The sequence below is a fragment of the Hemiscyllium ocellatum genome, chromosome 22 (genome assembly GCF_020745735.1).
Source record: "Hemiscyllium ocellatum isolate sHemOce1 chromosome 22, sHemOce1.pat.X.cur, whole genome shotgun sequence".
In the NCBI taxonomy this organism is placed as follows: domain Eukaryota; kingdom Metazoa; phylum Chordata; class Chondrichthyes; order Orectolobiformes; family Hemiscylliidae; genus Hemiscyllium; species Hemiscyllium ocellatum.
Genome location: NC_083422.1, coordinates 39157522 through 39170624, shown reverse-complemented (window position 1 = coordinate 39170624; position 13103 = coordinate 39157522). Strand labels below are relative to the sequence as shown.

At 40.9% G+C, this 13103-nt stretch overlaps 1 protein-coding gene across 1 annotated transcript in view; it reads right to left on the bottom strand.

Annotated features, from left to right (window-relative positions):
- Positions 1-12834, bottom strand: part of casp7 (caspase 7, apoptosis-related cysteine peptidase) — a 46441-nt gene extending 33607 nt beyond the window's left edge. The window contains exons 1-2 of the mRNA XM_060842109.1: positions 12233-12834; positions 2246-2366 (exon numbers count right to left, since the gene is read on the bottom strand). Coding sequence (XP_060698092.1) covers positions 2246-2364 — 119 coding nt within the window. The 5' untranslated portion in view covers positions 2365-2366; positions 12233-12834. The remainder of the gene's footprint in view (positions 1-2245; positions 2367-12232) is intronic.
- Positions 12835-13103: the final 269 nt, after the last annotated feature.

Sequence of the window (13103 nt, the reverse complement as noted above, 5' to 3'; positions counted from 1 at the left end):
TAAAGAGGCATTCTGGAAAAGGCAACAGGCCATTAAAACGTAAAATGTGACTGCAGATTTGTAATAGTAAGACTGACATTCGTGAGAATGCAGATACATTGCTCGAATTTCTAATGACACATTCCAATAATCATCCAACTCAGACTTGAAAAATATTTAGCCAAAATATGATTCTTTTCTGTCTGACAAGCTTTTATATATTTGTAATATGAATTCCCAATGTTTGTAGTTTTAAAATTCACCACAATGCAGCAGCAATCCCCCATCCCTGACACACCCCAACACTATTTGATGTCAGGATCCTTTCTTATTCACTGGTAGAATGAGGGCATCACTGGGCTGGCTTTTATTGTGTATTCCAGCCCAGCGGTTTGCTAACGGTCAACCACATTGTTATGGGACTGGAATCAAACATAGGCCAGACCAGGTAAGCATGGCAGTTTTCTTGTCTAAAGTGGAATTCAAAACCAGGTACTGTTCTGGGGACTTGGATTAACAGTCTATTAGGCACAGCCTAATACAATACCTCTCGGCCATTGCCTACGTGTTGCTTCGAGAAAATACTGGCCTTGGAGCTTTTACAAGTGGTAGTGGACATTAAAGCAATACAAAGGGAGGATGATATCAAGGAAAGTAAAATTATAGGTGAGAGAGACTTAGGATAAGTAGGACAGTTTCAACTGCAGGAGGGAAGGCTATTAAGAAGAAAAAAAATCGGAGGAATTCTCATATCCATAACAACAAAAACTACCTCTATTGCCAGACATTCAATGATCAGAGATTAAATTTTAAGACAAGTATCAAGGAACTGAATTGAAAAGTGAACTTTACACAGAACATTGTTAGAGAAGGTTTTGTAACAGAGAGGAGTTAAGGCTGAGGCTGTCATATCCTTTCAAGAAAAATATTGGATAAATATTTGAAACTGGGGAAGATATCCAGCAAAGGGAAGAGAGAGCAGGGCAATAGGATTAGTCTTGAATTTCCCAGAGTAATAAATTGGCACCAGCACAATTGGCTGAATGAACACCTCCTGAATTTCTCACCCGCTTCAGTTCAGCAACCTTTTACACAGAGTTTTTTGGTTTGGCAACACACAGAATAAAACAAAGAAAATCAGTAATAAGCAAAACAAAATATAGTGGATTCTGTAAGAAGTTGAGGAGGAACAGAAGAATTGTGGGACACTTGAAGGTGCCAGGGCAGGTTAATAGGGTAGTTAAGGCAGCATATGGGATACTTGCCTTTGTAAATTGAGGCATAGATTATAAGAGCAGGAGATTATGTTGAAACTGTATAGAATCTTACTTTGGGCACAGCTGCAGTACTGTGTGCAGTTCTGGTCACCACACAATAAGAAGAATGTGATTGCATTGTTGGGGGTGCAGAGAAGATTCACCAGAATGGTGCTTGGGGTACAGCATTTCAACAATGAAGATAGACTGGATAAGCTCAGGTTGTTTTCTCTGGAGCAGAGAAGGTTGAGAGGGGACCTGATACAGGTGTGTAAGGTTATGGGTTTGTTCCCTTTAGGTGGATGATCAGTAACAAGAGGATACAATTTTAAGGTGAAAGGCAGAAGATTTAGCAGGGATTTGAGGAAATTCTTTTATCAGCCAGAGGGTGGTGGGGATCTGGAACCCTTGCCTAGGAAGGCAGTGAAAGTTGGTAACCTCAAACAGTAAAAAGTACTTAAATTAGGACTTGAAATGTCATAACTTTCAAGGCTATGGGCCGAGTGCTGGAAAACAGTACTAATATAGATTTAGTGTAGTTTTGGCAATGTAGACTCAATTGACTTCAGGGTCTCTTCTGTACTGTATGATTCTAGGATTCAGAGTGCTGGAGAATCTCAATAGGTCTGTCAGCATTTGTGGAGAGAGAATAGAGTTAATGAAATGACTGTTTCGGTAAATCAGAGAAACTTCAAAGAGTAGAATCTTCAATTAACATCTGTATTTATCACTCTCGGAAATATGCAGTGCTTGATAAAGCTTAAATCAAACAATTTGTAACCCTGTTGTCAGGATTTAAATCATCCTATTTGAGCTTTGAAGAATTTGAGGTAAGTCAGAGAAGCCAAATAGATATCAGCATTTCATCTGCACAGCTTCGGAGACATAGCCAGAAATTTCTGAATGTCAGACACCAGAACTAGCAGGCAGGTACATTATATGAGGCATTTCACAAAGTGCAGTGAAACATTGGTGAAGACAAGTTTACCACCTACGCATTTAAAGCTTACTTGAAATTTAGGAATCTTGATGATCTGTCTGGCTTTGCATCAGCAACATCCCCCCCTGGTGCTTTGTCATCTTCCTCTGTTCCTGGTATGGGAGAGGATTCATCTTCCATTTCTGACATGTCTAAAGCATGACAAGAGTTATTAATGTAAGTTTTGAGCATACCAGAATACTCTGAACTTAATGTAAATATCCAGAAAGGTGTGTGATCACAGAAGCTGGTAATACTAATATTTAAATCTGAGAAATTCAATAACATCCGTACCCCATACTAACAGTTAATAATTAAAATAAATAAAATATCCAACTAATAATTGTTCAACCAAATTCAATAAGTATTAGTAAAAATCTGAATCAAATAAATGTATAATGCAGATGCAGAAAATTGTATACACTACTTATAATATTGTCTCTTCAAATAAAATTTGGATAATTTTATGAAGTTTAATTCCCAACAATTTGCAAAATCCTTAATTCTGATTTTATTTTGACTCAACACCCACTCACCTACTTACAGCAAGGATCAATACAATGGCAAACAATTGGAATCCTAATCAAATTCCCCATCACTCCCTGATCCACAGTGCAGTTATTGGCACAGCTTGGCCTGGTCAATAGCACTTGAACTACTTTATCAATTAACTCAAACTCCACTCTGTGAGCTTAGTCTAGGCACACATTACAGTGCAAATTCTGTGCATATGTTGCAAAGGCAGATTTTGTTTCATGGTTGAGGTGTTAATCTGCCTTTAAGCAATCTAATAGGATTAGTCAAAGCTGGGACTTTTCTCCATATCTTGATTTATATTTGTTTTAACCCACCGAAGCAAAACAAATTAAGTAGCAATTCAGGGCATTTGTTCTTTGTGGCAAGTACTGTTTTATGGTAGATTTAAATTGCTACAGAGTCGGTTTAAAATATGATGAGTTATTCTTTGCTCTCTTGTATGGAAGTTCTTTCTTTATGTTAATTTCATGTAATAAAGATGGGAAGACAGTTTAGTAGAATGCTTCAGCTAAGAAATTTACTGCAAATATCTTGCAGTTATGAGGTCTAATGTACTTGATTTGCCTTACAAAGAGCTATGTATTTAATAAACTGAGGAATAATCACACCAAATACCATTTCTTCTTCATCTTTGTCATTACAATGCGAATACGCTGTCTTTAAAACATGTTTGTGAAACTTGCAGTTTCATGTACTATAATTTGAGAATAAATCTGCAGTGGAGATCCACAAGCAGGAAGTAATTTTAAAAAACTAAAAAGGCTAAAACGTACAATAAGATGCAACCAAGAATGTTAAAAAAAATTGATGCAGCCTGTTTTTGGATATGCAATGATCTAAAACTTAGAAATCATTAAAGTAAACTGGTTCCAAAGTACTTTAAAGTCAATTGATCCAAGACTACTTCCAGGACTTGGTCCATGACAAAACAGAGCTTAATTGATATTTAAATAAACTTAATGATCATTATTTTAATGTACACAGACCATTTACTCTCATGCTTCTTGGTCACTGGACAGAGTGCAACACGTAGTCAGAAATATAATTCCTTTTGCTGGACCGAGTCTGAATAATACCAACAACATAATGAAACATTTAATTTCTGACCCTAACCTATGGTGTGTGAAGAACACACAGGTTTGTAATATAAATTCAAACAGTTTTAAAACATTTTTTCCATCAATTACTTTCTTTTCCAATTTGCCTGATGGCAATACATCTTTGCTGGGTTAACTTTTACAGACAGTCAATCCAAATGAGAGCTCCCACCCGCATTCCGAGTAGCGTAAGAGACTTGCTGCCCCTGTCTCTCTGTTTTCTCTTAGTTTCTTGTAGATTCTGGTCAGAGACAGGACACTACCACAGCACCACAAGAACTCCTTCTGAATGGGTTAACTGAGGTGAGATGAAAAGTTTGCTACATTTACCTTGTGGAATTGTAATATTCTTAATCTTTATACCTTAGCTCAAACAAAATGAATGATTATCAAGAGGAAGCCCAATGCTTCTGGAAATCACTTTTGGTTTGTGCAATGTCATTCCTACAATCTTGCTGGCATGCATATACACCAAACTGTAAAATCAGAAGGTTTATGACACCGGACAAAATCACTCGGTCCATTGACTCTGTGTTGACCAGATTACAAGAAACCCAGCTCAATCCCATTTTCAAGCATTTGGCTGGTAGCCCTGCAGGATTACAACACCATAAGTGCATGCCCAGATATATTTTAAATGATATGTTGGTTTTGGCCTCAATGACCCTTTCTGGAAATGAGTTCCACATTCCTTACAACCATCTTGTGAAAGGATTTTCCTTCTAATCTTTCTACCAATCAATTTGAATCTATGCCTCAAGTCATTGACCCTCCCCATCCATTCTATCTAAACCATTTACAATTAGGTATATCACTCCTCAGCTTTCCCCTGTTCCAAGGAACTGATCCAATCATTCCACATTGTTCCCAGGACCAGAAAAATGCAGCAATCTTGTAAACCTCCCCCTTCCTTCCCTCTCTCTCTCATGTAATTACATCCTTTCTATCATGAGATGATCAGAACTACATATAATCGTTAAGTCACAGCCTCATTAATAAGTTCTATAGTTCCAGCATAACATCCCTTATATTCAAACCTTGACTGATAAAAGGACAAGATTCCATCTGCCTTCTAAGCCACCTTACTATCCAATTCTGCTACCTTCAAGGAGCTGCATTTACCCCATAATCTAGCACTTTTTCTACACCTCTCAGTATTGTATGTACTCCTTTGCGTTCTTTGACCTCAGGGATGTGTGGTTACAGTCCTAAAAAAGATTGTTCGTGGAATGTGGGCAGTAACTAGGCTAACATTTATTGCTCATCCTAATGCCCTTAAGATGATGACAATGAACTGTCTTCTTAAGCCACAGAAGTCCTTGGGGAGTGGGGACATGCACAGTGCTATTAGGATGGCTGTTTTAGCAATTCGCCCAACAGTGACGGAGCAGCGATATATTTCCAAGTCAGGATTATGTGTGGCTTGAAGGGGAACATGCACGTGGTGATGTTCCCATGTATCTGCTGCACTGGACCTTGTAGGTATGGGGTTTGCAGGTTTGAACAGTTTGCTGTCGGAGGAACCTGAGTGAGTTGCTGCAGTGAAAGTTACAGAATGTACACATTGCTGCCATTGTGCATCCATAGTGAAGAGAGTGAATATTGAAGGCAATGGATAGGGTATCAAGCAGGCATGTTTGTCTTGTATGGTACCAGGGCAAATGAAGAGTATTCCATCAAATTCTTGGTGTGTCTCTTGTAGATGATGGATAGGTATGTGGCAGATAGGGGACGAAGTATTTGTTACAGGATCCCTAGTCTCAGTCATGCTGTTATTGAAACAGTATTTATATGACTGGTCTAACTTAAGAGTTACCACTGACAGAAACTAAAATGTTAATGGTAGGGGATTCAGTGATTGCAATGCCATTGAATAACAAGGGGCAATGTTTAAATTCTCTTATTGTAGGTGGTCATTGCCTGGCACTTGTGTGGTCCAAATATTATTTTACATGACACTAGGTTATATTATAAACTGGTTTATTTGGAAGTACAAGCTTTCGGAGTGCTGCTCCTTCGTAGGGTAGCTTGTGGTGTTGGATCATAGGACACAGAATTCGGAGCTGCGCTCTCAAAGCTAGTGCTTCCAAATAAACCTGTAGGACTACAACCTGGTGTTGTGAGATTTTTAAACTTTGTCCACCCCAGTCCAACACCGGCACCTCCACATCACAAATCTGGCCATCCTAAACCTCGACGTTGTCCAGTTTTTGCTGCATTTGGATGTGGCCTGCTTCAGCATTTGATAAATCACAAATTATGCTGAATATTGCAGAGAACATCCTCACTTTCAATCTTATAATAAGAGAAAAGGTCATAGACGAAGCAAATGATGGGCCTAGAAGACTTCGGAGAAACTACATTAACCACATCACCCGAGCAGTGATGACTGACTTCCAACAACCACAATCATCTTTGTGCTAGGTGTGACTCCAACAGTAGAGAGATTCTTTTCCAGCCCAGTTCCCATTGACTCCAGTCGTCTTCGGGCTGTTCATGCCATACTTGATTAAACGTTGCTTCTATGTCAAGGGCAGTGACTCTTACTCACTTCTCCAGAGTGAACTTCATTTATCACTCTTCTGTCCACTGCAGTAACCATTGATAACTTCCTGCAATCTTCAGTTATCGTCCTCGTTAACAAACATGCTGCCAATGCTTCTGTCATGTGCAAACTATGATGATGCCCCTATATTTGTTAACAAAAACCACAAAGAAACAGACGATCTATTACAGAGCCCTGTAGAACCTCAGTGGAAACAGCCAAAAGTACTCATGTTGCCCTTTGTTTCCTGACACTGAGCTAATTTTGTAGGAAGTTTGCAATGTTGATCTAGATCCCATGGATTTTGCTTTTTTAAAAAATGTATTCCTTGTTACCTCAAAAAAAAGGAGTAATTAGTCAGACATGATCTTCCTTTATCCAAAAAATGTGACTATCCTTTGTTAAACCTTGCCTTTTGAAGTGATAGTTGATCCTATCCCTAGCATTGAGGTTCATCTACCTGGCCTGTAATCTATCCCTTACTCCTTTTTGGAACAAAGATACAGTATTAGTAATCACCCAATATACCAGAACCACACCATTATCCAGTGAAAACTGGAAAACAATGGTCACATCTTTGCTATTTCCTTCCTGGTTTATTTTCACAGTCCAGGTTCTGGGTTCGATTCCAGTCCCACGGCGACTTTGTGGAGTGTGCACATTTTCTCCATGTCCATGTGGGTTTCCTCCGGGTGCTCCGGTTTCCTTCCACAGTCCAAAGGTTAGTGAACAAGCTAAATCGCCCATAGTGTCCAAGAATGCGTAGGCTGAGTGGACTGACCATGGGAATTTTGGGGTTATAGAGATAGGATAAGGTGTTAGGTTTGGGTGATCTGCTCCTTGGAGGGTCAGGGTGGACTTCATGGGCTGAATGGCCTACTTACACACTATGATTCTATTTTGTGAAAACAGACGCAAAGTGTTCTGTATGAATTGCACCCATTTTCAACCTCTAGGCATTGGTTACCTTTTTGGACTTTGAAACTATCTTCTTGCTCTTAAAATATATATGACTGGAATCTTACTCATGTTCAAATGCATAAAACAATATAGATATGCATTTGTTTGGTCTCACCTAATATATCAGTTAGAACCAAAGACATTTACACACTACAGGCAGTTTATAAGAATGAAACTAAGTATTGCCTACTACAAAGTGCACCTTTTTACAGCTTCCCATAAAAACATTTGAGACCAACTACAAAAGAGGTGCAATAGTTATTTGCTTTTGGAGTTCTTGCCAGATCTGATAAATACCACAAAAACTTTCTTCCAAATTCAGAGAAATTAATTTCTACAAAAATAACTGCACATATTTTCTAATTTGTGAGAAGATTTGTAGCTCGGGTGCTCGTTGTTGTGGTTCTATTCGCCGAGCTGGGAATTTGTGTTGCAGACATTTCGTCCCCTGTCTAGGTGACATCCTCAGTGCTTGGGAGCCTCCTGTGAAGCGCTTCTGTGATCTTTCCTCCGGCATTTGTAGTGGTTTGAATCTGCCGCTTCCAGTTGTCAGTTCCAGCTGTCCGCTGCAGTGGTTGGTATATTGGGTCCAGGTCGATGTGCTTATTGATTGACTCTGTGGATGAGTGCCATGCCTCTAGGAATTCCCTGGCTGTAATAGGACAAGCCAAACAGAGAACACCAAGGAATTCCTAGAGACATGGCACTCATCCACAGATTTAATCAATAAGCACATCGATCTGGACCCAATATACCGGCCACTGCAGCGGACAGCTGGAACTGACAACCGGAAGCGGCAGATTCAAACCACTACAAATGCCGGAGGAAAGATCACAGAAGCGCTTCACAGGAGACTCCCAAGCACTGAGGATGTCACCTAGACAGGGGACGAAATGTCTGCAACACAAATTCCCAGCTCGGCGAACAGAACCACAACAACATGTTTTCTAATATCATAATTACAGACAGCACTATGGAACTGAATAACTTACATCTCACATGTTCCAATTTAAATGTGCTATTTAACATTATGAGACCTTAAAAAAAGCATTTTAATAACTTGTAATACTTAATGACTGCTGAAAAACTAATTATGGAGTTGTCTGCAACACCTGACTGCTTCAAGATGTCCACACGTTACAACAGATGCAGAGTCGAGTGTGTGGTGCTGGAAAAGCACAGCTGGTCAGGCAGCATCTGAGGAGGAGAATCGACATTTTGTGCATAAGCTCTTCATCATTCCTGTGCTTTTCCAATGCCACACACTCAACTTACACTCAACAAACACAGAACATTGGGGAAACTCATCAGGAGAAACTCCACATTACAGAAGAGGAGGTGCTAGAAGTCTTAAACATAGTAAGGTGGATAAATCCCTTTGACTTGACAAATTAGAATTAGAATAAGGTTTTATTGTCACATGTACTCAAGTATTCCAGGACTTTGTGGGAAGCGAGGGAGGAAATCGTGGGATCCCTTGCAGAGATACTTGCATCGTTGACAGCCAAGGGTAAAGTGGCCAAAGATTGGAGTGTGGCTCATGTTGTGCCATTATTTAAGAAAGATTGCAGGGAAATGCCTGGGGACTACAACCAGTGAGCCTGACATCTGTGGTGGGATAAGTTGTCAGAGGGGTTTCTGAGAGACAGGAGCTACAGGCATTTGGGACAGTCAGCATGGTTTTGCGCATGGAAAATTGTATCTCAGAAATTTGACTGAATTTTTTTGAAGAGGTGACCAAGAAAGTAGATGAGGGCAGTGCAGTAGACATTGCATACATGGACTTTAGCAAGGCCTTGGAAAAGGTACTGCATGGTAGGTTGTTAAGGTTAAATCTCAGGGGATTCTGGTAGAGCTAGCCAATTGGAAACAAAATTGGCTTGAAGGTAGAAGACAGATAGTGGTGGTAGAGGGTTGCTTTTCAGACTGGAGGCCTGTGACCAGCATTGTGCAACAGCGATTGGTGCAGGGTCCACTGTTATTCGTCACTTATATAAATGATTTGGATGACAATTTAGTAGGTATGGTTAATAAGTTTGCAGATGACACCACAATTGGACAGCAAAGGAGGTTATCTGGGAATAGAGCGAGATCTTGATCAACTGGGCCATCGGACCGAGGAAAGGCAGATGCAGTTTAATTTAGATAAATGCAAGATGTTACATTTTGATAGGTCTAACCAGGACAGGAGATACAGTGTCAATGGTAGAGCACTGGGGAGTCTTATAGAACAAAGAGACCAAGGGGACAAGTTCATAACTCCTTGAATGTGAAGTTAAAGGTAGATAGGGTGGTGAAGGAGGCTTTCAGCATGCTTGCTTTCATTGATCAGAGCACTGAGTACAGGAGTTGGGACATCTTGTTGCAGCTGTACAAGACATTGGTAAGGTCACATTTGGAGTACTGTGATCAATTCTGGTTGCCCTACTATAGAAAGGATATTATTAAGCTAAAAAGAGCAGAGAAAAGGTTTACTAGGATGCTAACTGGACTGGAAGGTTTGAATTATAAGAAGAGGTTGAATATGCTGGGACTTTTTTTGTACCTGGAGTGAAGGAGACTGAGGGATGACCTTCCTTGAGGTTTATAACATGAGAGGCATAGATAAGGTAGCTAGCCAATAGCTTTTCCCCATTGTAGGGGACTCTAAGACTAGAGGGAATAGGTTTAAGATGAGAGATACAAAAGGGTTCAGAGGAGCAATTTGGCATACAGAGGGTGATGAGTGCCTAGAACAGGCTGTTAGGGCGGTGATGGAGGAGAGTACAATTTTGTATTTTAAGAAACATTTAGACAGATATATGGATGGGATAAGTATGGAAGGATATGAATCAAACACAGGCAAATGGGACTAAATTAATTGTGGAAAACTGGGAAGCATGGACATGTTATACAAAGGGTTTGTCTCCATGATATAAATCTCTATGACTTTATAAGCAGGTCAGGCAGCATCTGTTGGGAGAGAAAGTTAATATTTTGACTGCAGTTCTGAAGAAGAGTGTTTCTCTGCCAACAGACACAGCCAGACCTGAGTTTCTCCAGCAGTCTTGATTTGTATCAGGTTTCCAACACCTGCAGTATTTTGCTTTTATTTCATTTATGTTAGGACTCAGTTGCAAGTTACAAAAATGAGTATGTTAGGCAACAGGAATTCATCAGTGCCAGCTTAGGGTTTTTCTTTTAAAATAAAAGGAATTTACTTTAATACTTAAAGGGGACAGCTGTATTCTATTAATATTTAGTGCAATGAACTGTAGATGGAAAAACAAAAACAGAAGCTTTTGGAAAAGCTCAGCAGGTCTGGCAGCATCTGTGAAGAGAAATCAAAGTTATCGTTTTGGATCTAGTGACCCTTCCTCAGAGAAGCCCCCCGGTCCTTACCTTCCACCTCCCCAACCTTCGTATACGTCGCATCATCCTCCGACATTTCTGCCACCTACAAACAGACCCCACCATCAGAGATAAATTTCCCTCCCCATCCCATCAGCTTTCTGTAAAATCTGCTCCATCCACGACTACCTTGTTAGGGCCATGCCCCCTAACAACCCAATCTCCCCTCCCAGCACCTATCCCTGCCACGGCAGGAATTGCAAAACCTGTGCCCACACCTCCTTGCTCACTTCGGTCTAAGGCGCAAGAGAGCCTTCCACATCCATCAAAGTTTCATCTGCACTTCCACACGTCATTTTCTGTGTCCGTAGCTCCCAATGCAGTCTCCTCTACATTGGGGACACCAGAAGCCTTCTTGCAGAGCGCTCCAGAGAACATCTCTGGGACACCCACACCAACCAAACCCATCACCCTGTGGCCGAACATTACAACTCCCCCGCCCACTCTGCCGAGGACATGCAGATCCTGGGCCTCCTCCTTTACCACTCCCTCACCACCCAATGCCTGGAGGAAGGACACCTCATCTCCTGCCTCGGGACCATCTAACCCCATGGCATCAGTGTTGACTTCATCAGCTTCCTCATTTCCACTCCCTCCTTACCCCAGTTCCAACCTTCCAACTCAGCACCATCCTCATCACCTGTCCATCTTCCTTCCCATCTATCCACTCCACCATCCCCTTGAACCTATCATCTTTATCCCCACCTTTATCCACCTACTGCACTCTCAGCTACCTTCTCCCCTCCACCCATTTATCTCTCCACCCGCAAGGCATCCAGCCTCATTTCGGATGAAGGGCTTTTGCCCGAAACATTGATTCTCCTGCTCCTCAGATGCTGCCTGACCCGCTGTGCTTTTCCAGCACCACACTCTTGACCCTTCCTCATAACGGAGTTCCTGCTGAACTTTTCCAGCAACTCCTGTTTTTGTTTCTGATTTACATCATCCGCTGTTCCTTAAGTTTTTTTGGGGAGTAGATTGAGAAGTTGTGTAACCAACTTTAAGCAGTGGGAGGGGGAAATGTTGTGGTTGACAAACATGAGTCCAAAACCAATGGAGTGCATCCCTAATCTACACTCAATTAAATCACATCAATCGATCAGCTCCAATTAGCCATTCTTCCATAATCAGTTGTTTAAATAAACAGCTATACTGAGAACACTGCTCTGAAAACAAGATTAGAAAGCGAAAGCACGTTAGAAATGGATGGAGATTATTTCACCGAGTTTTCCAACTCCTGTTGTAGAAAACATATGATTGCTCCAGTGTTGTATTTACTTGCGAAAATGTTTCCGTTCTTTCCACAGTTATATATTTTAAAATAATTTTTTTCACAGATCACGTCAAACGGAAAATGATGGCTGAATTAACATCTGTGGGACGCACTGGCACAATTCTCATTTCCAGTTTTTTTTAAACAACAAAATGTGTTTTGCTTGTACAAGATCGAGTTAAACACTGGAAAGAAAGAGAAAAGTTTTGCTCGTACCTTCGGCCTAAGAGATTACAAGCGGCACAAGAGCGAAGGAACAGGAAGCAACTCCCTTCACAGTTGGTTGGCCGGTGAAAATGCTACAAATTGTATCGAGATCAAGAGTCCAGGAAATGATTGGATCTGAAACTGAAGGCTCCAAGTGACCAGTCCCGCCCACTGGCTGCCCACTGAAATGTCCAGAGATTTGAAAATCCTTCGGTAAAAATAAAAAGTTTCGGCATTAGAATCAACTCCGATTTCAGGATTCGGTGGCCAAGTCCCTTCTTTCTCCCCACCCTGAGTTCCCGGAACAGATCAAGTTACTGTGGGCTCAGAGAGTGTTTCCACTATGCATTTCCGTGCGAGATTGTCCCCAACACATCCATGGCAATCAGGGATTTTCCAATTCACCACCAACAATCTACTTGGAGAAAATCCAATTTACCCCCCGCCAACAGGGAATACAATCATCCTCTGGGAAGGTGGAGCATTTTGTTGTGCTGCACACTGCTCAAAGCGCAGGTTTGACAGGATCAGGATTTTTCACTCAAACTTTCAGTTGCAGACTGGTACCTTCCAAGGTTCCGGGTCTAGATGCTGAGGGGCGCAGTAAAGCTTGGGTCGGCTACTGCCAAGGCTCAGTAGAGAAAGACCCACCTCTAAGGTCTTTCTTCCAAACTATAACGAGGGTGTGTTTAGTTCTCAAAACCCTCATTTACTTCACTGTGTGTAAGTAGTGTTGTGCATGAGCAACAAATGCCTTTGGTTTGGGAAATGTCAAATTCCAATGTTTTCTTCATGCCAAAGACTGTACAGAACTGCTAGAGTACTTGTGAATGTTGATAATTTTTTTTAATGAATAAAGTATATTTTTGCAAACCTAAAA